Consider the following 22,420-nt stretch of genomic DNA (forward strand, 5'->3'; position numbering starts at 1 on the left):
ACCCTGGGTAATTCTTTGATAATTGCCCTTGAGGCAGTGCAAATCAGGTCCTCTGTTTGATCCCACCTATTCCCAGCCCCTCAAGAACAACTGCCCTTAGCGGGCGGACCATGAGGGATTAGATCATGGAAATGCAATACCCTTGATTATGTAATATATTGTACTACAAGAACGATACCTCAAGGGCATAATTGCCTTGTCCACAACTTCCATCACCATTCATGTTCAGTAAGAGCTATTTCACAGTCACTTTGTTTGAATTAGGGTTGACGTATCCGAGTAATATAAGCTAATTGAATAATAAAAAAGATAAACTATAAATACTATGATTATGATGAAATATGTGACCTTTAGAATGGCTTACAAGGGAAGGTGCCATCACTTAACAGTTTGATTGTCAGTTGAAATCACTCATTTGATTTTGATTGGTTCAAGAGTAACGCTCTCCGACTTGTAAGCGATGACCTATTGTCTTAAAGACGACATGACAAAACACAATTCATAAATCGATCAAGTAACCTCATCCCCATCTCGATGGCGTAGACAGTGATTGGCACCCGACAGGCCATTCCACCGGAGCTTCTCCTACATCGTTGGAGAGGGAGCGGGTGAGGGGGGGGGTAGAGAGCTGTCACCCTGGCATGCACACAGGGGGTGGCCGACGGGGGCCCTAGCAGCTGGCCCGCTGCCCCCTAGATGTCCACCTTCCCTCTTTTTTACTGTTTAATGTATTTTTAGGGTGAAGCTCTCTCCATTGTTCTTACCGAGGGGATCGTTTAACAATCGTTTACCGTCCAACCAGGAATAGTATCACCTGGCGGTGTGCCTCACGCGGTGACCTCGTCTGTCTACGACCATCTACGACCCTGTAAACATGTCAAGTAACCACGGCAGTCTCTGAGCAACACCGAGATAGGAGTATCACGTTTTAAGGGCAGATCTTCTTGTGTCACGTCATATTTATAAATGTGAGCGAATTCAAGTCATGCTGTGCAGCAGTTAAACGCACACGTGGCTCGACGGACGTCGGACAATGGGACACGACAAACGCTGATCAGTATTTACTGCAGTGAACCTGCGGTGTGAGAAATGTAATACAGACATGGCTTCCTTCGGTCCTTTGAAGTGAACCATCTCTCCTCCTCACCATACCCTCCCCTCTTCCATGCTCCTATCCCCGGGCTCCTGTATAAAAACCCACCCCCTCTGAGCATCAATGTGTGTCAGAAAACAAGGAGCAGCTCCAAGCTGCCTCTCCTCGGCGCCTGGTCACGTGCAGGGAGAATCGAGCCGCTGGTTGTTGATTTGTTAGCTTCTAAAAGGATTTAATATCTCGCTCCATCTATCTTATCTCATATCGAAATCCCACGGGAGGCAGCGGGTATATACCCACGCTATTGAACCTGTCTGTCTCAGGGACACAGCACAGACAACGAGAGGTAAAAGTACTCTCCCTCACTAACTGTTTGCTGCCTCAGACCTGCACTCGGGTAACTTTTCAGAAAGTTTTCTTTTGATTATTCTTTATGTTGAAAGGAGAACATTGCGATGGCTTACCATGACTGTGTGGTTGGAGGTTTTGAGGCCGGGTGTATTTATCTGATGGGCCAGAAAGAGGGCTTTACTTTCTGACTTTGAATTTGTCAGTTAAAGTCAGTTGAATATAACAATGGTTTTCTAGTTTTTTCACTCACAGAAAGGTTACAGAAGTTTAGGTTTTTCAGGAGATATGGACTTTAAGCTGAGCTACTAATTATTTTTGGTGTGGTCTAAAGGTGTATATATGTGAATGAAATATACAAATATATCAAGAAATTATAAAGAGGAAAACATCAACTTTTTTTTTCCCATTTTTTTTGTACGTTTTCTTTTTTTTCGTTTGTTTCCTCCACATGTAAAGCGCCTTGGGTTCTGCTGAAAGGTGTAACACAAAATATGATTATAATTATTGTTATTTTTTCAACTTGTTAAGGCACCATTTTTTTGTGTCTTTTCAATTGAGCTTTGTCAGTTTGTATTTGCAAATTATTATTTTCATATAATATTTCATAGTAATTACACATTGTGCTAATACAAAATAACCAATTAATATTTTACTCCAACAAAGCAAGTGATGAAACTACAGCAGGGCGCTTCATAGCCAGGCCATGTGTGATGAACATGGTTGGTCATCCGTGTCAATACATGCAGTCATTGACAGGCCCCTGCTAACTTTAGCGTGACTGACGACAACCATCCACGGCAGTAGCACATGCAGTACTATGAAGGGTGACAGGTCACCATGGCTATGGCATGGTGGGAATGACCATGTCCATTCTACTCTTTACTATTTGCCTTGGAACGTTTATAAATATGATAATACATACTAAGCATTCATGTGTACTCATAAAGAAGTCAAATATAAAAACACAAGTTCACCCTAGTACTAAACCCATGTTCTCATGAATAAAACGATACCAGCTACTCTGTACATTTATGATGTACATAAATAAATCAAAGTGTCAGAAAAGTCAACAGCCAATAAATAGTAGCTAGAATTTACCACCTTTTGACACTGGTCAATATATCACTGAGATTTTAACAGTGGCCTAAATAGTACTCTGCCTGTGATATAGAGTGTTCAAATGTGGTTGTTCAGAATTACCTCCTAATCTTGTGTAATGAAATGTTAAACGTAAATGGAATTAACTTGGCAAGGCATGACACACTGCCAAAAAAAAACTATTTATCTCTACTTCTGTCTAGTAAGACAGCTGACAGGCTTCACTACTGCTATCCTGAAAACCAGACAGATACTCGCTCTTAAACATGTCCAATTTAAATCTTGTGAGGATTGTTTCGAGGATTGTTCCTGATAGATTTTATGTCTATCAGGCTTCCAGAGGCATCATGAGTTCACCGTCTGGACCCAGTATACCAAAAGGTTAAAGACAGTCAACATGACCTCTTTACTGCTCAAAATAACACCAAAGACACCACTGACGAACTAATCCATCATCCAGAACACTGTCCACTCAGACACTGGTATTTTAATGTGCCATTAACTTAACTATTTAAGGCTTGGACTTGTTTTGTTTATCACTGCTGCAGCAATGGCATCTCCCGATGTTTTAAAACATACGGATCCTACTAGAGCACATTTATAGGATTACACAAGAGTAGCACTCTTGCGTAATCTTATAAATGTGCTCTAGTAGTATCCTTTAGAGTACGGATGCTTATTACATTTTTTTCCAATTGCAGATCAACCTTTGGCCTGTAGACCCGACTCAAAATGTTAAAAAGGGCAAAGATGTCTGACCTGACGACGACCGGCCAAGGTAAAGTACAGTATTGGCTCCCACTCAACCTTTCAACTCAAGTTCGGCACCAGAGAAGAAGATGGTGAAAAGATGATATATCATTTGGTGGTTGTACGGCTACTAAAGAATTGAATTAATCTAAGGGTCTGTGCCGCTCAGGGTACAATCAAAAGATTAGGCAGTGGTAAATGAAACTGCTGCTATGAGAAGGCGATAATCCTACAGGCTTTTTTTATGAAACCGACAGAAAATTGGAACTTAATGAGGGTGCATAGGAAATCGTCAAGCATGAAATGTCCATTTAAGAGATATCAGAAGGAAATGGACCATCTTTTGCATTCAGCAGCTTCTTTAGCTGATGTATTCCAGCTTGCCAGAAAGTTTTGAACGAAAAGAGAACAAGCCAAGCAATTCCCCTATCAATATTTAAATCTTTATTTTATTAAAACACAGGCAGGTCTACTGCATTCTCACAATAGGAATATCCATGTAATATTATACAGCGCGTGAGCATAAAAAGAAACAGCAGAAAACACACTTAGTGTCTTATACAATCACAGGGTGTGTGAGGGAACCTTTATTAGCCATAAACGGTTTCCAAGAGCAGCAAGCACTAACACTTTAATAGAGTCCTACTAAATTGGACACGTACACTTTTGTTACAAACAAGCCTTGGAGAAACCATTAGGGAAAAGCTAAACCGAACAAGAACGACAGATCACAGCGGTTGGTTGTGGAGGTATGGTGGGGCAGCAGCTTATCGTACAGTGCAGTAGGTAGCATTGTGGTGCTGGTGGTGCAGTATGAATTGTAGCACGGTGACAATGGTGGTGCACTAGATATTGTAGCAGGGTAGTGCTGGTGGTGCAGTCGGTATTTTAGCACAGTGATGGTGCAGTAGCTATTGTAGCATGGTGATAATGGTGGTGCAGTAGGTATTGTAGTGTGGTGGTGCTGGTGGTGCAGTAGGTATTGTAGAATGGTGGTGCAGGAGGTATATTAGGTACTGCTCCTGTCTAATGGGTAAAGAGGGCTTGAAGTCTCGTTTGCATCCTATCAGCCAGGAGTTTGTAGCAACTCACCTGGCTACAGGAGACGCAATTCATCTAATTAGACCAAGTGTGTGTGTGCGTATGTGTGTTTGCGTGTGTTTGTGATTGATAGACTATGTTCAGGAAAATATTGGTAAAGAAAGTGGATGGATTGATAGCCTGTAGCGTGAGCTGGTTAGCTTGCCTTGCCTCCAACGTGCTATATTCTGAACAACCATGAAGCACGCATTGTTTGAAGCACACGCAAACACGTTGATTCTGCACTGTATAAATGGGATGGTTTAATAAACAAACAGCAAAGCCAGCGTGCGATTTTGAGTTGTCCTCTATACTTGTTTGTGTGCTCTATTTGTCTGACTTGTTCCTGATCAAACACCCTTTCTGTTATATCCAGGTCACTCCCTTGTTCTTCGCTATATACAGCATTTTAATGAGGTGTCTGGCACCAAGTCAGGTGAAAAGCTGTATTCATGACCGGTAGACAAACATAGATTTTTTGGATGTTCCCCCAGACCCCTCCACCCATCCACATCTCCACCCTATCATGTCTAATGACGTACTGTATAGCGTATACAGTTGTGTGTGTAGGTTGAATCCATGATCATTGCAAATAACATCAGGGTATAATACCTGTTCCATGAGGTGTTATTGCACACGGTGCCTGCCTACCATCTGTCCAATCACTCCAGAGATGTGTTTTTCTGTGTCGTCGGTTTGCTACCTTGTTGAACACGCGAGGAGGACCACGCCAGGTACCTGCCAGGAACGCGCTTCATAAATCATGATCCCCGCCATGTGAACCATTAATCTGCGGATTAATGACGTTGCTTGTGCAGTGCAATTCCCCCAGAGAGACTAGAAGCAGCAGGAGGGAGGAAGCCAGGTGATCACAATGGGAAACATATTTGAATAGCGTTTGGTTCGGAGCAGTTTTAACTAGCCATCCGTACAACACCCAACACAGTGATAAATAACTGTTCAATACATACGTGGGAAGAAAACGACTGCACAAGAGCTGAAATACCATTTTGCCAATGGCAAAGCACATTCAATATCCTATTCAAAGGGGGACAAATTGGAAGTCACAACAAGATGGTATTCAAAATATCAGACTTCTGTTGTACTTCTCAACTCTGATGTTGTGCCCTTTGAATGTTCGTCATCTCCATAGCCTCGGCTTGTTTCGTCCATTTCATCTTCAAGGTACTGACAGTGTACTACTACCACCGAGGTGGACGGATGTGGCATGACTGACATCTACTGCCATCAGAATGTACTGCACTCTCCCGGCCCGTTTCAATTGATAACATTTGTGTTGACTTTCTGCAGCCGGCATTAAGAAGAAATCCAGAATTCCCGGGGTGATGATCACACAGTTTGTAGAGGAGATTCCAGAAGGAAAGAGCTGCCCGGATTTCCAACGCAAACCAATATCATTAACCATCCAGCAAGGTAAGCGCTTGTTTGCTATTTTGTCATTTAGCACATGCTTGGATCTAGAGGGATTTACACTAAATGGAGGTTCAGCTAACTGTCATTAATGACCAGGGCCCCGTTTCCCGAAAGCATCGTTAGCCTAAGTGGTTCGTTAAGTTCATCGTACGAGCATCGTACAGTTTTCACACCGTTTCCCGAAAGCATTGTTGCGTAACGAACGTCGTGAAAACCCTCGTAGCTAACGAGGGCTCCAGGGGCACTTGTATAGCGTTAAGAGCATCGTTACTATAGCCTCAGTGGAGTCAGCTGGACATTGCGTGGTATTGGATGTGTTTTATTAAAACACATCCAATACCACGCAATGTCCAGCTGGCGCAATTTCGCAATACCCCAAAAACAGTGGTTACCGCCGATATATTACTCGTAGACTACTGTTAGATTTAAACAGCAAAGACAGAGACATGTTAGAAGTCAACAAAAATATAATTTATTGTGGCAATTTAAAATTCCAAAAATACATGCGCAGCCGAAATGTACCGATCAAACGCCACGTCACAAGGCAATCGTATCATAAGGCATATAATAAAATCAAATGATTCCATTGCTCGTGTTGGAGGTTGCTTGCGAGCTGCACTTGCTGTCTCACTCTGATTTTAATTCAACCATCGTGGTTAAAATGTCCTCATATTGATCAATGACAGAAGACATACTGTAGGCTACATGAATCATGCTGAGACCAGCAGGTGTCGGAGAATTTCTGCAGGTGTTTTTTGTTGCGATTGTTTGCCATAAAGCACTGTAGGCGCTTCGGTGAGGCTATGAAGTTCACTATTTATTGGACCGTGTCTAGACAGTTACGAACATCCCTGACCTTAGTGGAGTGCACAAACGCCCAGTTGAGAGCGTGGTTTCTGCAGTGAACGTAGACTGCTTCGGGAAACTGCTGCTATGCGTGCCTTTCCCGCTTACATTGCCCTCACCATCATACCCCTGCCCAACAATATGGTCAGGATCTAGACCAGCAACAGCAATAGCCGTGTCAATGTCTCTGCGTTTGAATGATAATGAATTAATGGAACGTTGCATTTTTAATGTTTACACAAAAGATTCTAGAATAGAGAGTGCGCGCCAATCAATGAAACCTAATGTGGAAACAGAGAAAGTCTGCCCTCTTTGCAACACAAAGTATGTTTCAGAAATCAGCACATTTAGATAAATGCTATAGTTGTCATAGACACATTTTTTATTTTTCTGGAATATGGAACTATTTCAGGGGGGAAAATGCCGTGAAAAATGTACACACAGTGCGTTCAGGATTAGGACTGATATAGCATATGTCGGCCTAGGCCTAATCAATTGTGTTCTAATATTTGTAGCATCATATTAGTCTATTTTTTTTCGTAGGCTACTCCCCATCAAGGCCAACTGCTGTTGGCCTTGATGGGGAGATGCCACAAAATATTTTGCTGCCACAAAATATAGTTTCATCAAACAACATTCCTGCGTCTCCCCCTCCTACAGAGCCCATTTCAGCACCCTATCAGTAGACAGTTACAAGCCTACGAACGTCCTAAGAGCAGTGCACACGCGTTCATGTTAAGAGGAGTTTCGGGAAACGCTCTACAAAGTTTTATGAAGCATCGAAAGATCCTTTGTGAGAATGATCGTACGAGCGTGGATCCAACGTTATCAGGAAACTAGGCCCTGGTATCAGGTATCTTGCAGGAGGATAGGATAGGAAGGATTGCTTAGAGTGGTGGATGGCGGACATTGTGTTCAACAGCACATTCTGGCTGGGAGTCCCCACTCCGCCAGCCTGGGCCCTGAACATACCAGAATGATAGCACTGAATAGTTGATATCTTATAAAGTGTACAAAAATCCACAGTTTATGCTGCAAATACAGGCAATTTACAAAAATGCTACACCAACACAGCACACCATTACCTCCCAGACAACTACCCTTAAGTGGCCATTCATACTCTGCGGGAATAACAACAGGTTATTCGTACACGTCCAACAGGGAAGCTGGGTGTGTTCAAGGCCGTTGTGACGGGAGACCCCAAACCCACCGTCACCTGGAATAGGGCCAATAGCGAGATCACAGACGATGACAAATTCAAAAGTAAATACGACGATACGTCCGGCGAGAACACATTGGAGGTGAGTGGTATCTTTCAGCCACACGGAAAGATGTATGTGTCACACAATGAACGAGCAGATGACATGTCGTTTGTGTTGACGGATGTCATTTGTAACCAGATAAAGAAGGTGTCCCCCGCTGAGGCGGACACATACAAATGTTTTGCTGTGAACGAATACGGCAGGGCCATCTGCACTGCCACCTTAAACGTGATCGCGGGTAAGGGTTACATTATGTGTTCATTGGATTGGTAGTGACTGAGTGAGTGACAGCGAGAGAATACCTATTATAAACAACACTCTTTCCTTTAGTTGGATTCAGCAAAGAGAAGGCCATGGAACAAATGGATATTTGTGAGTAGCAGTGTCACTTTGCATTCATGTTAATATTCCTAATAGCAACCTTACAATTAGTGCTGTAGAGTGACCGATTTGTACTTCATTTTCCAGGTTCCACAAACCCTGCAGAGTTCAGAAAAATGTTGAAGAAAAGGTAGGGTATTGGGTGTGAACACCATGAACCAAGACTGATCTTCCCAGCTGACTCATTTTGCATCTGTAAACAAAGCTGTCAAACTGGAATAGATTATTCTTAACATATTATTCATAGCATTGCCCACTCGAGTTCTAAAACTAAATGTGCTTGTTTTTTATTTATTTTTTTACCGCTGCGTGTTTGTCGGTCTACACCCTCTTGATTTTAGCAAAGAAGTGAAACCCCAGCCCAAAGACGAGGGGGGAATCGATGAGCGGTTCTGGGAGATCATCATGAGTGCCGACAGGAAGGACTACGAGCGCATCTGCATGGAGTATGGCGTCAAAGACCTGCGGCTGATGCTCAAGAAGCTGGAGGAGAAGAAGGAGGAGAGGGAGGAGGAGCAGAGCAAGGTTGGCAGACGGTTCGCTGGTTCCGTTACCTTCACCTTGGCCTCTCTTACCATGCAGGACACTTTTATTTTATTTATATCACTCATTATTTACAAGTTGCTCCATCCCGTCTGCTGACGTGCACTCGTCATTGAACCTCTGCCACAGAGTTAGTCTGACTGTACTTGTCAGGTAGAATGGTCTAATAAATGTCATATTGACCTTCTGCCGTGGAACTCATTGAACCAAGAACGTATTTTACTTAGTGTCTCAAGATTAACACTCATCCATGGCTCAATCAACCTAGAGATCATTTCACTTTACTCTTCTCTCCTCTCGATCAATATAAGTCACATTGAACATTTTGTCATTCATTTCAAAAATGGTAAAATGTTAATGTATATAATATTGTCTCATGATAATTCCCATCCCATGTCATTCATTTCAGTGTCTTTCCATGTTCTCCTATTCCACCCCCACCCCACCCAACATCAGTATGTTGACTACGTCCAAAACCTCAAGCATGTTCAGGTCCGAGGGGACGGCTCCGCATCCTTTGAGTTTGAAATGGAGTTAAAAGATGCAACCAGTAGAATATTCCTCTACAAGGTGAGATGGAGGATTTCTCAGGTGGAGCGGACATTTCCTGTTTACTTCTGTTTTTACCAACACCTTTCACCTAGTTCTATTAAATAGCCTTTCATCGTCAAAATAATCATTCATATATTACACTCGTAACTCACTGGGATTCACCTCAAAATCTTTTTGCAATGTTTTCTAATTGTTTTAAGTGTATATTTGTTACTTACTTAAAAGCTGCTGTGCTTAAAATGTGAGTGTTGCAAAGAAAGAGAGCAGAAAGGAATGGAAGATTGCAAGAATTTGAAACCAAACAATCCCTTTAAACGTAGCCTCCCTCTCTGCTCCCTCCCTCCCCACCTTTGTGTTGCCCTTCGCACCTGTGATGGACAGGCAAAATTGATTCCCTGAATCAATCAGGGACGAGATGCCCTGATAGGTCAGAAATTAGCCTGGAGCGCTCTAAACTCAGAGGCAGGCGCAGTCAAAATAGCTCTTACATCTTACCTACAGCGGCTTTAAATGTGAAAACTATTGCAAAAACATATTGGCAGCATATTTAAATGTATAACTTACAATCTTCAGGATGGTGTGATGATTCCGTTTTTCGACGATCCGGGAACGAAGCACAGCCTGAAGACCGTTGGGAAGAAGCTGGTCTTCAGCATCAATGACCTCCTGCCGGAGGACGCGGGCTTGTATCAGGTGGACGTGGAAGACGTCAATCTTTTCTCAACTGATTTTAAAAGTAAGGATATTTTCAGTAACATAGCCTATATCAATACATTCGATTTCAAATGGCATGGGTTGCAGACCCATGCCATTTGAAATCGAATAACTCCATAAGGGAGTCATGACTAAATAATGTATTCATTGAGAGCAGTTGAACAGAAAATTAAAACCGCGCTGTTGGTGTGGCCTGGTGTATGAACTTGCCAATCTAGCTACATTACAAGTAGGCCTACCTGTCGAACAGGACCATCTTTGCACAGTTGCAGCTAACTGCGGGTTGAGCACTGTTGCCGTCACTGATTAGTTAAAACAGATTACGGTTATGGTTCCTCCCCTTGCGTCTAATTGGACACGGTAAACCAAAGTTAGTAAGTTAAATAAGCAAACCAATAAACTAATCTAAAAAAAAAAACTTTTACCTAATTGTATGTGATTTGTCCCTGCCTTAAAGTATTATGAAGCTTTAATCAAGTGCATTATTAATTATTATATTATTCCATTTGTTTATTTTCTGGTTCCTATAGTTCCCAACGTGAAATTTGTGGTCAAAATCCAGGAGGTGATAGCCATAGAAAGAGAAGACGTTCTCTTTGAATGCGTGCTGAGTCACCCTCTGCCCAGGATCAGGTGGATGGGTAAAAACAGCCCACTGGAGGATGGCGAGAAATACAGCATCACCGTTTCAGAAGACAAGCTGATCCACAGTCTGTTGATCAGGGACTGCAAGCAGCTGGACAAAGGGATCTATGCAGCTATTGCAGGCATCAAGTCGTGCAGCGCTTGGCTGATTGTGCAAGGTACTGTATACATATTAGCTCTGGTACACACAACTGTGCCTCCATGGTTCACCTTTGCAGGACTAAATATAACTGTTATTGTGTTATTGTCTTCCATCCTGGTTACACCTGATACAGTATGTCCTCAATGATGCTTCTGAGATGAAGAGGGTTATTGTTTTATGCATGTTACAGTGTTGCTTTCAGAAATGCATGGTTTTAAAAGAGCAATCTATTGTCATCTTTTACATTAATTAAATTAGCAGACGCTTTTATCCATCATGGATACTGGACAAAAGAGGGCATTTTCATACTAATTTCAGTATTTTTCATCATGTAAGATTGAGACGGGCTTAAACTTTGACAAAGTGTTAGCCTACACACCAAGAACGGTGTGGATTAAGCAGGCCTCTGACCCTCTGCTCTCTCCTCCTCTAAGCCGATGCGGAGGCGGCGTCCAGTGGGAAGAAGGCGTCTCGTAAAACCACCTCGGCTGGCGGCGCCGGGGTGGACCTCCAGAAAGTGGCAGAAGAACAGAGGCTCTGGCTGCTTGACGAGAGGGAGAGGATGGAGGCAGCGCTGAAGGCCAAGAGGGAAGCAGACCTGCTGGAACCCAACAGTGCTGACGGAGCCGACGCAGCTGTCGACGACGGATATTGTAAAGACGGCAAGGGAAGGGAGGGCGAGAGTCAAGCAAGTGCAACCGATAAGAGGGCAGGAAGTAGAATCAAAGCAGAGGCCTATGGTCTTGGGGCAGATGGATCAAATATGAGTGATGTGTCAAACTGTAACAACACGTCAAGAGGTTCAAGTTCAGCTGGTGGCTCAGAAGAAGACTTAAAACTGGCAGGTGGTGATAAAAGTGGAACAGGCTCCAAAACAGGACAGAAGGGTTCGCTGAAGTCCAAAGGTAAGTCCAACTCACGTAATATGTTATTTCTTACAACATAGGTCTGAAATCACAAATGTGACTGTAATTGTGACTGGGAAAGAATAATGACTGCCTCTTCAATGTCAGCATAGTATGGTATATTGTTATATTATATTTTCTGGTTACAGATATTAACCACCAACCATTAGACAAAGATGCTTTCTCTAATGGCTCAGATAGGTCAGATGGCTCACATGGCTCAGATGGGTCACAGCACACAGGTGAGTTTGAGCAAGTAACCATCAGAATTGAGGCAATAGAATACCTAATTTAGTTTGATGGATGACTACTGTTACAATGTGATGGGAATGAGTTTAGTATTTGTTTTAGTATCGAAGTAGTATCCAAAACCAAAAATAGTATCCAAATCCAAATTAAACCAATGACTCGACTGCAAGTATCAACTGTAGGCCTAGTTTGTTAGTCTTTAATGCATTCTCACATTGAATTGATGATCAATTATTTTATGTAATATGAATATTGGACTTACTATATTTCAGTTCAAACAATCATTAAGTATTGTTTTACTTTTCAGGGGAAAGTGCAGCTCTTCATGGTCCAAATGGGAAGAAAGATTCTCGTTCTGCCAAGAACAACAGCATGAAGAATCACAGCAACGGAACAGGTACAATATTTAATATTGCAAAGTAACAAAATGCCATTGAAAAGCAATGGTAAATATACCCATCATATATGACCCATCATATATGACCTATGTCTTCCACAGTATCTATTCAAGCTGGTCAGATTGTATTACACAATCTAATAGAAACCATTTCCTTCCTATTTTAATCCAACAATAATTTTTTACAAAATGCATGGTTACAGCATTATACGATGCCATGCAAAATATGAAATAAGATAAAAACAAAGACCTTCTGTTTCACTTTCTTCAAGGAATAAATTTTTTAAGGTTTCCTTTTACTTGGACTGGAAGTGTATTTTGAACCGTAAATCATGACGTACAGGATCTTGACAATTGGGAAATATTCTACACATGAATTAATGATAGCTTCTACAATTCTGAATGCATCATTGTCAAATAAATGATTAATGCGATCTCTAACGCTTGACTGATCTCTGTTCAGCCCCAATACAGTACATACATTATATTATAGATCGTATATCTCTATTATATCGTGCAAATATTAAAATGTCCAATGGACCATTGTTCATTCTCCAGATTCGACAAATGACCAAATGATGCAGGATTCAAATAAAGGAGGGCATTCACAGGGGAAAACCAAAGGGGAAAACCCATCCGTACCATCCTCTGGTACGGATGGGCATTCAGATACCAGGAGCACCAAGCAGACGACAGGTGAAGTGTTTGGTCCTATATTAAACCAAATTATCTAATAAGAGTTTAAACTATGGCGCAAAAATATGTATGAAATGTATGACAACAGTCACACACATATGTAATTGGTATACCTTTCCATTTTGTTCTGAGGCAAAATGCCTCCGAAAGCACTGGAAGAAATTGGGTAAACGTGGCATAACCAGCATTACTTTTTGTAGTAGAACAAACCAATGGGGATGGTTGTAGCCTGGATCAAAACCACTTGTGTAAAACAAGTGGATCTGAGGGGATGGAGGTCTCTTGTGCATCTGCGGAGTCCTCATGTTTGACGAGACCAGGCCCAGGAGCCCTGTCTGGTAAACGGCTGCATGCCTCAAGGAGCTCTGCAGTAGATGTAGCCAGTAGATGTAGTCATGATGGAAATTATCTGTCCCCAATTTTAAAGAGATGGATGACTGAATCTAAAAACGTAAATTAACCATAACATACCACAGAGGGATGCATCCACTACACATCTACCTGATATCTTGATGTTAAGAAGTGTATTAATATACACCTCAAAGTCAATCTATACACTCAGTCTCTTGCTCCTTGCTATGTGGCCAGGAGGAAAAATAAACTCCATAGATTAAATTGGTTTGAAAGAATAGAAGAAAAGCGATTAAAAACTACGCAAGTTTGCAATGATATCATGGAACATAATTTACTGATGCCCAATGCCACATTACAGATTTCTGTTGTCCATCTCTTTAACTATACAATATTATTTATATAAAACTTATCATTGCTCAATTGTAAGGTGAAGTGTTTGGTCCTATATTAAACCAAATTATCTAATAAGAGTTTAAACTATGGCACAAAAATATGTATGAAATGTATGACAACAGTCACACACATATGTAATTGGTATACCTTTCCATTTTGTTCTGAGGCAAAATGCCTCCGAAAGCACTGGAGGAAATTGGGTAAACGTGGCATAACCAGCATTACTTTTTGTAGTAGAACAAAGCAATGGGGATGGTTGTAGCATGGATCAAAACCACTTGTGTAAAACAAGTGGATCTGAGGGGATGGAGGTCTCTGGTGCATCTGCGGAGTCCTCATGGTTGACGAGACCAGGCCGAGGAGCCCTGTCTGGTAAACGGCTGCATGCCTCAAGGAGCTCTGCAGTAGATGTAGCCAGTAGATGTAGTCATGATGGAAATTATCTGTCCCCAATTTTAAAGAGATGGATGACTGAATCTAAAAACGTAAATTAACCATAACATACCACAGAGGGATGCATCCACTACACATCTACCTGATATCTTGATGTTAATAGTGTATTAATATACACCTCAAAGTCAATTTATACACTCAGTCTCTTGCTCCTTGCTATGTTGCCAGGAGGAAAAATAAACTCCATAGATTAAATTGGTTTGAAAGAATAGAAGAAAAGCGATGAAAATTACGCGTAAGTTTGCAATGGATATCATGGAACATAATTTACTGATGCCCAATGCCACATTACAGTTTTCTGTTGTCCATCTCTTTAACTATACAATATTATTTATACAAAACTTATCATTGCTTAATTGGAACATTTGTGGACTAATTTTTTTTTTTTTAAGTAGACAATGCAGACCAAAGCATTGAAAATGAAAATGACGGGACAGAAGATTCTGCTGCAAAGGCAAAATGCAAAAGGCAAGGCCCACTCCTAACAGACTTGTTCATTGGTAAGTCAAGTGTGTGTGTATTGGTAGTTTGAATAAATTCTAAAGCTATTGCAATGATATTTCAAGCTCACAGACTTGTTCGGAATAACCTATTGAGCCGCAGAATCCATGTTAACAGAACAGATATGTTCTGTGGCCTGTGTCAGACCCAGGGGTGCAGTTTGTCAGTGGGCTGTCTGACGTGAACGCCATCCTTGGAGGGAATGCAGAGATTATGTGTAAAGTGAGCAGTGAAGACTGTGAAGGAGCCTGGTTCAAAGACTCCCAGAAGGTCAGTCCTAAACCGCAAACACACACAAACAAACTGATTTCCCTTTTTATTCTAATCTTATCTGGGATAGAACTGCATACAAATTACATTCTGTTAGCCACATTGTTAAATCATTTTCTCGATGCTTTAATCCTATTTGAACGTGAATGCTTTAGTTGTGTCATACTATCAAAACCATTGATTCTCATTTGTATTTCGATCTCATTTGTATTTCGATCATCTGTTCCGTCACAGTTGTCAGCAAATGATGATTTTCAAATAACCAAAGACGGCTCAACCCATAAGCTGATTATCAACAACTGCAAGGAGGAGCACTCTGGGAAGTATCGCTTTGAAGCTGACGGCCGCAAAACTGAAGCCTTTATCTCTGTCAAAGGTCTGGATACTGTCTACAACATTACATCATGTGTCATCATTTATTTTATGTTAATATATATATATTAATAATAAAGATTCATATCGGTAAATCAAGACATTTGCCTATCTGATGCTAATGTCAATGTTCCCGACAGTGGTCTAATAATGTTTGAGGTAATAATGATTTTCTGTTACCACGTCATTGTAACAGTAGTTTCTTTGCAGACCCCCCGAGGTTCACTGAAGAGGACCTGAGTGTGTTCAGTAAGCCCGTGGTCATCAAGGTGGGGCAGAACGCAGTCTTCCAGCTGCCTTTCCACGGCCAGGAGCCCATGAAGATGCAGTGGTTCAGGGAGGGCGAGGAGCTGCTGGAGGACCACGGCGTGAGGATAGAGCGGGGTCCGGCCCACAGCCGCCTGCTGCTCAGCAGGTGCTCGCGGAAGAACGCCGGGGAGATCAAGTTCCGGCTCAAGAATGATCACGGGACCACGGAGGTCATCACACAGCTGGTCGTGCTGGGTGAGGGATTCAGTTCGGGGAAAGGGAGCGTTGGTGTCAGAAAAGGGAAGGTCAAGGCAGGCTTTTTCTATCACAGTTTGAACCAGAATTAAGCTCCTGTGCTTCTTGGTGTTGGTGACTTTGGTGAATCTGTGAACAGTTTATAACAGACTTTTTAAACAGTTTAAACTAAATATTTGGGCCATTATAAGGACAGTTTCATTTACCAATCTATATTAATTGGATTTCTATGGCAGCCTCCTTTGGCAAACTCCTTTTAGGGGCACAAAATAGATAATCCTGGAATGCTAAATATAAAACACATAATTTATACAATTATTTTTTAGACCAAAATCCACCATTGCCGAAATAATGAGCTTTTATGCATCTCATTATAACCGATCAAACGAAGACCTCAGTGTCCATCGACGGCAGGCAGCTGACGGCTGCGCTCTCCCCGTCCAGACAGACCCACCGTACCCCAGGGCCCCGCCGAGGTGGTGGACAGCTCCCCCGCCGCCATCGAATTCAAATGGAGACCTCCCAAGGACGAGGGTGGTTGTCCACTGCTGAGCTACACGCTGGAGCGGCGACAGGTGGGCCGCAACACCTGGAAGAAGCTTGGGGAGGTCTCGGGAGTGGCCGGGTACCGTGACAACGATGTGGATCACGGCCGTAAATACTGCTACCGTATCCGCGCGGTGAATGCAGAGGGCGTCAGTGACGTGATGGAGACAGACGACCTCCAGGCCGGGACGTTAGGTGAGCAGTTGTGGAGCGTGGGCGTCTGTTGCATAACTTACAACTACATAGATAATTACACTGTAGACTTTAGACTTGTTCGGTTGTACTACTGAATTTGTTAAACCAGTTTAACAGTTTTCCATTTTGATATTGAACAAACGCCCTTTAAAGCATATATCATGTTGCAGATCTAGGCCATTAAAAAATGATCCTGTCCCAAAAGTAATGAGATTAATTGAACGTTGATGTTGAATGTCGTGTGAAATCCTGCAGCATTTTCTGGTCCTCCATCGCCACCCAAAGTGGTCGCTGCCTCCAAGGACTGCATCACCCTCTCCTGGGCCCCTCCCTCCGTCACGGCCGGCTCCCGCATCCTCGGCTACTCTCTGGAGAGACGCAAGAAGGGCAGCAACCTCTGGTGCTCAGTGGGGGATCTCATCACAGGTCAGACATTCTCCACACCGTCTAGTGGCGCTCTTTTCCTGTTCCTTTTGTTTTATTAGTAAGAATTCAAATGAACTTCATTTATATCAAACTTTTACACTGTTATAAAGTGCCTCACAAGATGAAAACAGACACAGTTAAGAGCACAGTAGCTGAGACTTGAAAACACAGATACATCGAATGGATTGCCCATATCCCAGCCAGTATGTGAAATAAGAAAGTAAAATGTAGAATAAAACAAAAAAATAATATATCTAATTATAAAAGTATTTATGAAAATACAGAGAATAAAAAGAGAAAAAAACAACAACAAAGAAATGCAAAGAAAACATTACATAAACCCGGTTTAAAGTGGTGAGTCTGAAAGATTATCGCCTGTACTCCCCACCGCCACATAACCCAATATCATCCTTGACCGGTGCTAAGAATCCAAACCATGTCACATGTTGTTTCTAGGGAAGACTCATGCCGTGAAGGACGTCGTGGAAAACATGGAGTACGAATTCCGAGTGGCAGCCGTCAACCAATCAGGAGCTGGGGAATTCAGCAACCCCTCCGAATTCGTATTCGCCCGCGACCCCAAGAGTAGGTTCTCCACCTGTTTCCAGAGCAACAACATGACCTACGATTCACTAACATCAGGCTTAATGCTGTAATCCGTGCCGTATCCCCAGAGCCTCCGGGCATGGTGACGGACCTGAAGGTGACGGACAGGTCGTACACACACCTGTCGCTGGCCTGGACCAAGCCTGAGGCCGTGGCGGGCCTGCAGGACGAGGCCCAGGGCTACCACGTGGAGATCCGCCCCGCAGACTGCACCGAGTGGTCCCGCTGCAACGTCACGCCCTCCGTCCTGCCCTCGTACTCGGTGAAAGGGCTGCGCTCCATGGAGATGTACTGGGTCAGGGTGTTCGCCGCCAACGAGGGCGGGGAGAGCCCCCCTGCTGAGCTGCAGAACTATGTCCTGGTCATGCCGCTGCCCGGTAAGTGAGATCCCCAAATGTGATAAAACACGGCGTATGGTGAGACCCACTTCATGATTCAAGAGTTTTTATTTGTTTTCATTTCACTGTATACTTGTATGCATGTGACAAATCTCAAGATTCACAATCTCTTGAATCTTGAAGTTGGTCTCACCATACCCCGTGTCTCATTTGGGGATCTCAGTCTTATGCTTCATATTGGTAATTATTGAAATTACCTCTATATAGTGACTATCCCTCAGTTATGTTACAGGTCATTGCAATGTTTATTAGATATGGAATAACAATGTAACAAGTAGTAGTAGTAGATAACTTTATTATCCCCGTGGGGCCGTTGGGTTTGCGGCACAGTCGCCAGGCACTTCATGACAGGACAACAAACATATGACAGCAAGTAGTCAGACACCAACAGACATAACATGGAGAACATACAACACACACTACAATACACTACATACTACAATACACTACATACTACATACTACATAAGGACACTGTAGTGTCAGTAAAGTGTGACCATCTATGGTTTTTAATCCACCATACTTTGCTGCCTGCACTTGTTTCCCTTAACGTTGGCTGTTTTTGTGAAGTCACGGTCTACTGTTCCAAGTGTTAGTCCATGGGGCCTTGCCCTTGTCATTTCCTTGTGTTTACTACATCCATATTTCAGTGAGGCCGCGGTTCACCGACCAGAAGATGAAGAGTTTTATGGTGGTCAGAGCTGGCAACTCTGTAAGGATAACGGTAAACTTTGAGGTGAGGTTGCACTTTCTTCAACTACATTATGAGTTATGACTATAGGAATAAATCACCGCACAGAGCTATGAGTTGTAATCGGATTTTCTTCATTTATTTAACCTTTATTGAACAAGCTAAAGTCTCATTGAGTTTTAAAACCTATTTTTCAAGAGAGCTGGCAAAGAAGCAGTTTAAAACCACATACTGTACGCTAAAACAAGCAGCAATGAACCAAAACGGAAGGGAAACATGTATACACACATAACCTTTTACTGTCCACCTTATAAAAAACAATCTTCTGACACTGAGGAAAGTGGTAAATGCGTGTGTGGGTTGCAGGCCATGCCACTGCCCCAGGTGTTCTGGCTGAAAGACAACATCCCTGTGGCAAAGAGGGTCACCGTTAGCAACTGCGACAGCTCCTCCCAGCTGCTGATCCCCTCCTCGGAGCGCTCCGACACTGGGGTCTACTCCATCACGGTGAAGAACCTGGTGGGCCAGGAGACCTTCAGCCTGGAGGTCAGGGTGACAGGTAAACACTGACCGGCAATAAACCTCGTCTCTCTTGTCTTTGACAACACGCCGTGAAAGATGTGAAGTTGGGCCGCCCGGTGGCTGCACCCGGTATTGCCTTTAGCACACAGGCCATACGCTGCATAAGCGGTACCGGGTTCGATTCCATCAATCGTTTCTCGCTAAACTGTTAAAGAATAAAGAGTCATCCGAAATTATAACAATTAGTCACATTTATTTAAGTAATAAACATAAAATAACATACAACAAACATACATCAAACAAACATACAGTACATCCAAGGCCTCAGGTGGGAGTTCACCCTGCGTCTCTCTAAGGAGTCCAATGCATTGGCGAAAGCAATGACTTCTTGTACAAAGGCAGACAGGTCTCACAATTGATGGAATTGATCTCCTCAGGTGTGTATTAGAGGGGGACTCAACCGTGCCTTCTTAGTGGGAGCCTTTGACCCTTGACCGCCCCGAGGGGGTCAAGGAAAAGGCACATACCAAGGCACATACCAACAAAGGGCGGTTAGAGAAACAAAAGATATCATTTTCCTGTTACAATGCTACGCCATGCTTTGTTTTTACCTCTCTCTCTCAACGCACCTCCCTGCCCCCCTCCACTCTCCTGTCCATAAAGGAACAAATACAAATACACAGATAAACATTAACAAAAAAAGAACCAAAAAAAAATGTATAAAAGCTGAAAACACGTCTCAATCCGTCCCCTTTTTCCAACACCACGTTCCAGACGACCCCAAGCCGCCCGGGCCCGTCACGCTGGAGGAGAAGGTCCCCGGCACGGTGACGGTGTCCTGGGAGCCGTCCCCGGACGAGCGGCGCGATGACCGGCTGCACTACGCCGTGTGCGCGCTGGACTCGTGCCGGCGCACCTGGAGCACGGCGGCCGAGCGGCTGTTCAACAACCAGCTGACGGTCTGCAACGTCATGCCGGGCCGCGAGTACCACTTCTGGGTGTACGCCAAGAACGACATGGGCACCTCGGCGCCCTCCGTCTCCCCCACGTGGGGCACGGAGAAGAAGAAAGGTGCGGAGGAGCGGTAGCGCGCTGGGGATTTAGAGGCCCCGCCGGTGGCTTTCTGTCGTGCGGCAGAAGCCCCCCCCCCTCGTGTCCGTCGGGGCTCAGGTGCTCAGGGGGCCGCATGCGTTCAGAGACTCAGAGACTCAGAGTGGGTAAAATGAAAAGGTACTTTGGGGGAACAGGAGCAGACAGGCAAGACAGAAATATGCAGACAGGCAGATACAGGTTACGGGAACAGATGGAAGCGAGCACAAAGGAGAAGCAGAAGATGCAGAAAAACTCAGAAAAAGAAGGAAACGTGTGGGCACAATGGGCTTATTCACAATGAGGAAATGATTAGTAGAAGCCAGGAGGTCCGCCATAAACACATGTAAAGGACAAACCAGGAACTACGCTGGGACTCGGGGACTTGTTGTAAATGGGACAGCCAGCCATCCATCTTAACGGCACGTTATTATCCTCGAAAAAAGGATAGTTGGAGCCTCTGACCTTTGACCGCCCCAAGGGTGTCAAGGAAAGGGCACATACCTACAAAGGGCGGTTAGAGAAACGGAAAATATCATTTTCCTATTACAATGCTTCGCCATGCTATGTTTTTACCTCTCTCTCTCAACACGCTTTCCCGACTGAAGAGTGAGTCAACCCCTCTCCCTCCCTCCCTCTGCCGCAGAGCGGTTCGTGGTCCACGCGCCGACCCGGAAGGAGCCGGACCCGCGGTGCGCGGCGTCCTTCATGGTGCCGCTGAAGTGCCACACGGCGCCCAAGGGCTACGAGTGCTACATGAGCTGCGCCGTCAAGGGGAACCCCAAGCCCCGCGTCACGTGGTACCGCAACAGCGTCAGCCTCAACACCAACACCAACTACTACATCTCCGACACCTGCGGCGTGTGCTCCATGCTGATCCTGCGCGTGACGCCCAAGGACGTGGGCGAGTACACCATCATCGCGGAGAACGCCCTGGGTCGGGCCCAGTGCTCCACCACCCTCAGCGTCATAGGTGAGGTGGGGTGGAAGAGGGGTTCAGGTTTGCGGTCAGAAAAGGGTTTGGGGAAATATTGAAAAAAAGAAAAATGCTGTAACGCTGCTTTGTTTTTTTCTTTTCTTTCCCCCACAGAGTGAAGATTTGAAGTTGCGAGCCAAACCGATTTACATAGAACTATTATTTATAGCCCTCTGCTTTATTTATGACCCTTGTATTTATTTATAATGCTGCAGTCAGAGACAGGCGCCTCCCACGCGTTCATAGCGTGAGGTGTCACAGCCACACAAGGCCACGTCCACCCGTCTTGCTCGTGGGCAACTCGACGCCTTTATTTACGCACACTGAGTAATCGAACGAGCGAGCCGCCTCCTTCTGACAGACGCCAGGACCTGTTCAACCCCCTGAGCTCGCTGACGCCACTGGATTTCTTCACAACACAATTTCCAATAAATCAAATAACACGCAAACTGTGTTTTTCAACAATGCATGCATCATGTACTATGACCTGAAGCTCATGCATTCATTCATTCATACATTCATACATTTATCCAAAAAGCTGTATGGGATTGTTGTACTGACTGAATGGAGAAGTGTGTCACTTTTACTTCCTTTTGAGAATGATATGACAACATAATTGTAAAAGGGTACAATATATTACGCATTTAAAAATCTTTGTTTGCATGCTTTTGGCAATTTGATGCATCATGGCCCTTTTCCAGACTTGGTATCTATTCACATCATTGATTTTCCGCTAATCGTTTTTAAGGGCATTACAATAAAGCAGTAGGCCATGTGCTATTCAGCAGTGTAAGCAGGAAACAAGATTCATGTAAATAAGCACAGTTAAATGGGTTGGTGGGTGCTTAACCTAAGGTTTTCCTCCTACACCCTTGCCCTTTATTATGCTTCACCCCAGCAGTAACCTGAGGTACCCCTAGGGGTAGTTCCCTCGTTTGAGAACAATGGCCTGGAACGTGAGGTTGCATAAGCTTCCACTGGCCATGT

At 43.8% G+C, this 22,420-nt stretch overlaps 1 protein-coding gene across 1 annotated transcript; it reads left to right on the forward strand.

Moving 5' to 3' along the window:
- Positions 1-3,274: 3,274 nt before the first annotated feature.
- Positions 3,275-21,921, forward strand: LOC311359179 (immunoglobulin-like and fibronectin type III domain-containing protein 1; the record flags this gene model as incomplete). The annotated part of the gene is made up of 28 exons (XM_084479162.1): positions 3,275-3,320; positions 5,684-5,806; positions 7,814-7,953; positions 8,053-8,152; positions 8,245-8,286; positions 8,383-8,425; positions 8,637-8,820; positions 9,295-9,408; positions 9,964-10,126; positions 10,635-10,907; positions 11,326-11,796; positions 11,946-12,038; positions 12,353-12,442; positions 13,001-13,138; positions 14,120-14,257; positions 14,731-14,838; positions 14,985-15,109; positions 15,344-15,485; positions 15,692-15,985; positions 16,430-16,726; positions 16,982-17,152; positions 17,609-17,737; positions 17,827-18,135; positions 18,806-18,891; positions 19,213-19,405; positions 20,143-20,439; positions 21,104-21,430; positions 21,548-21,921. 28 exons carry the CDS (start codon positions 3,275-3,277, stop codon positions 21,550-21,552), a joined length of 4,641 nt encoding a protein of 1,546 aa, XP_084335288.1. The 3' UTR covers positions 21,553-21,921.
- Between the last annotated feature and the right edge of the window lie 499 nt (positions 21,922-22,420).

This window comes from Micromesistius poutassou (assembly GCF_964030765.1).
Source record: "Micromesistius poutassou genome assembly, chromosome: 15".
NCBI classification, from domain to species: Eukaryota; Metazoa; Chordata; class Actinopteri; order Gadiformes; family Gadidae; genus Micromesistius; species Micromesistius poutassou.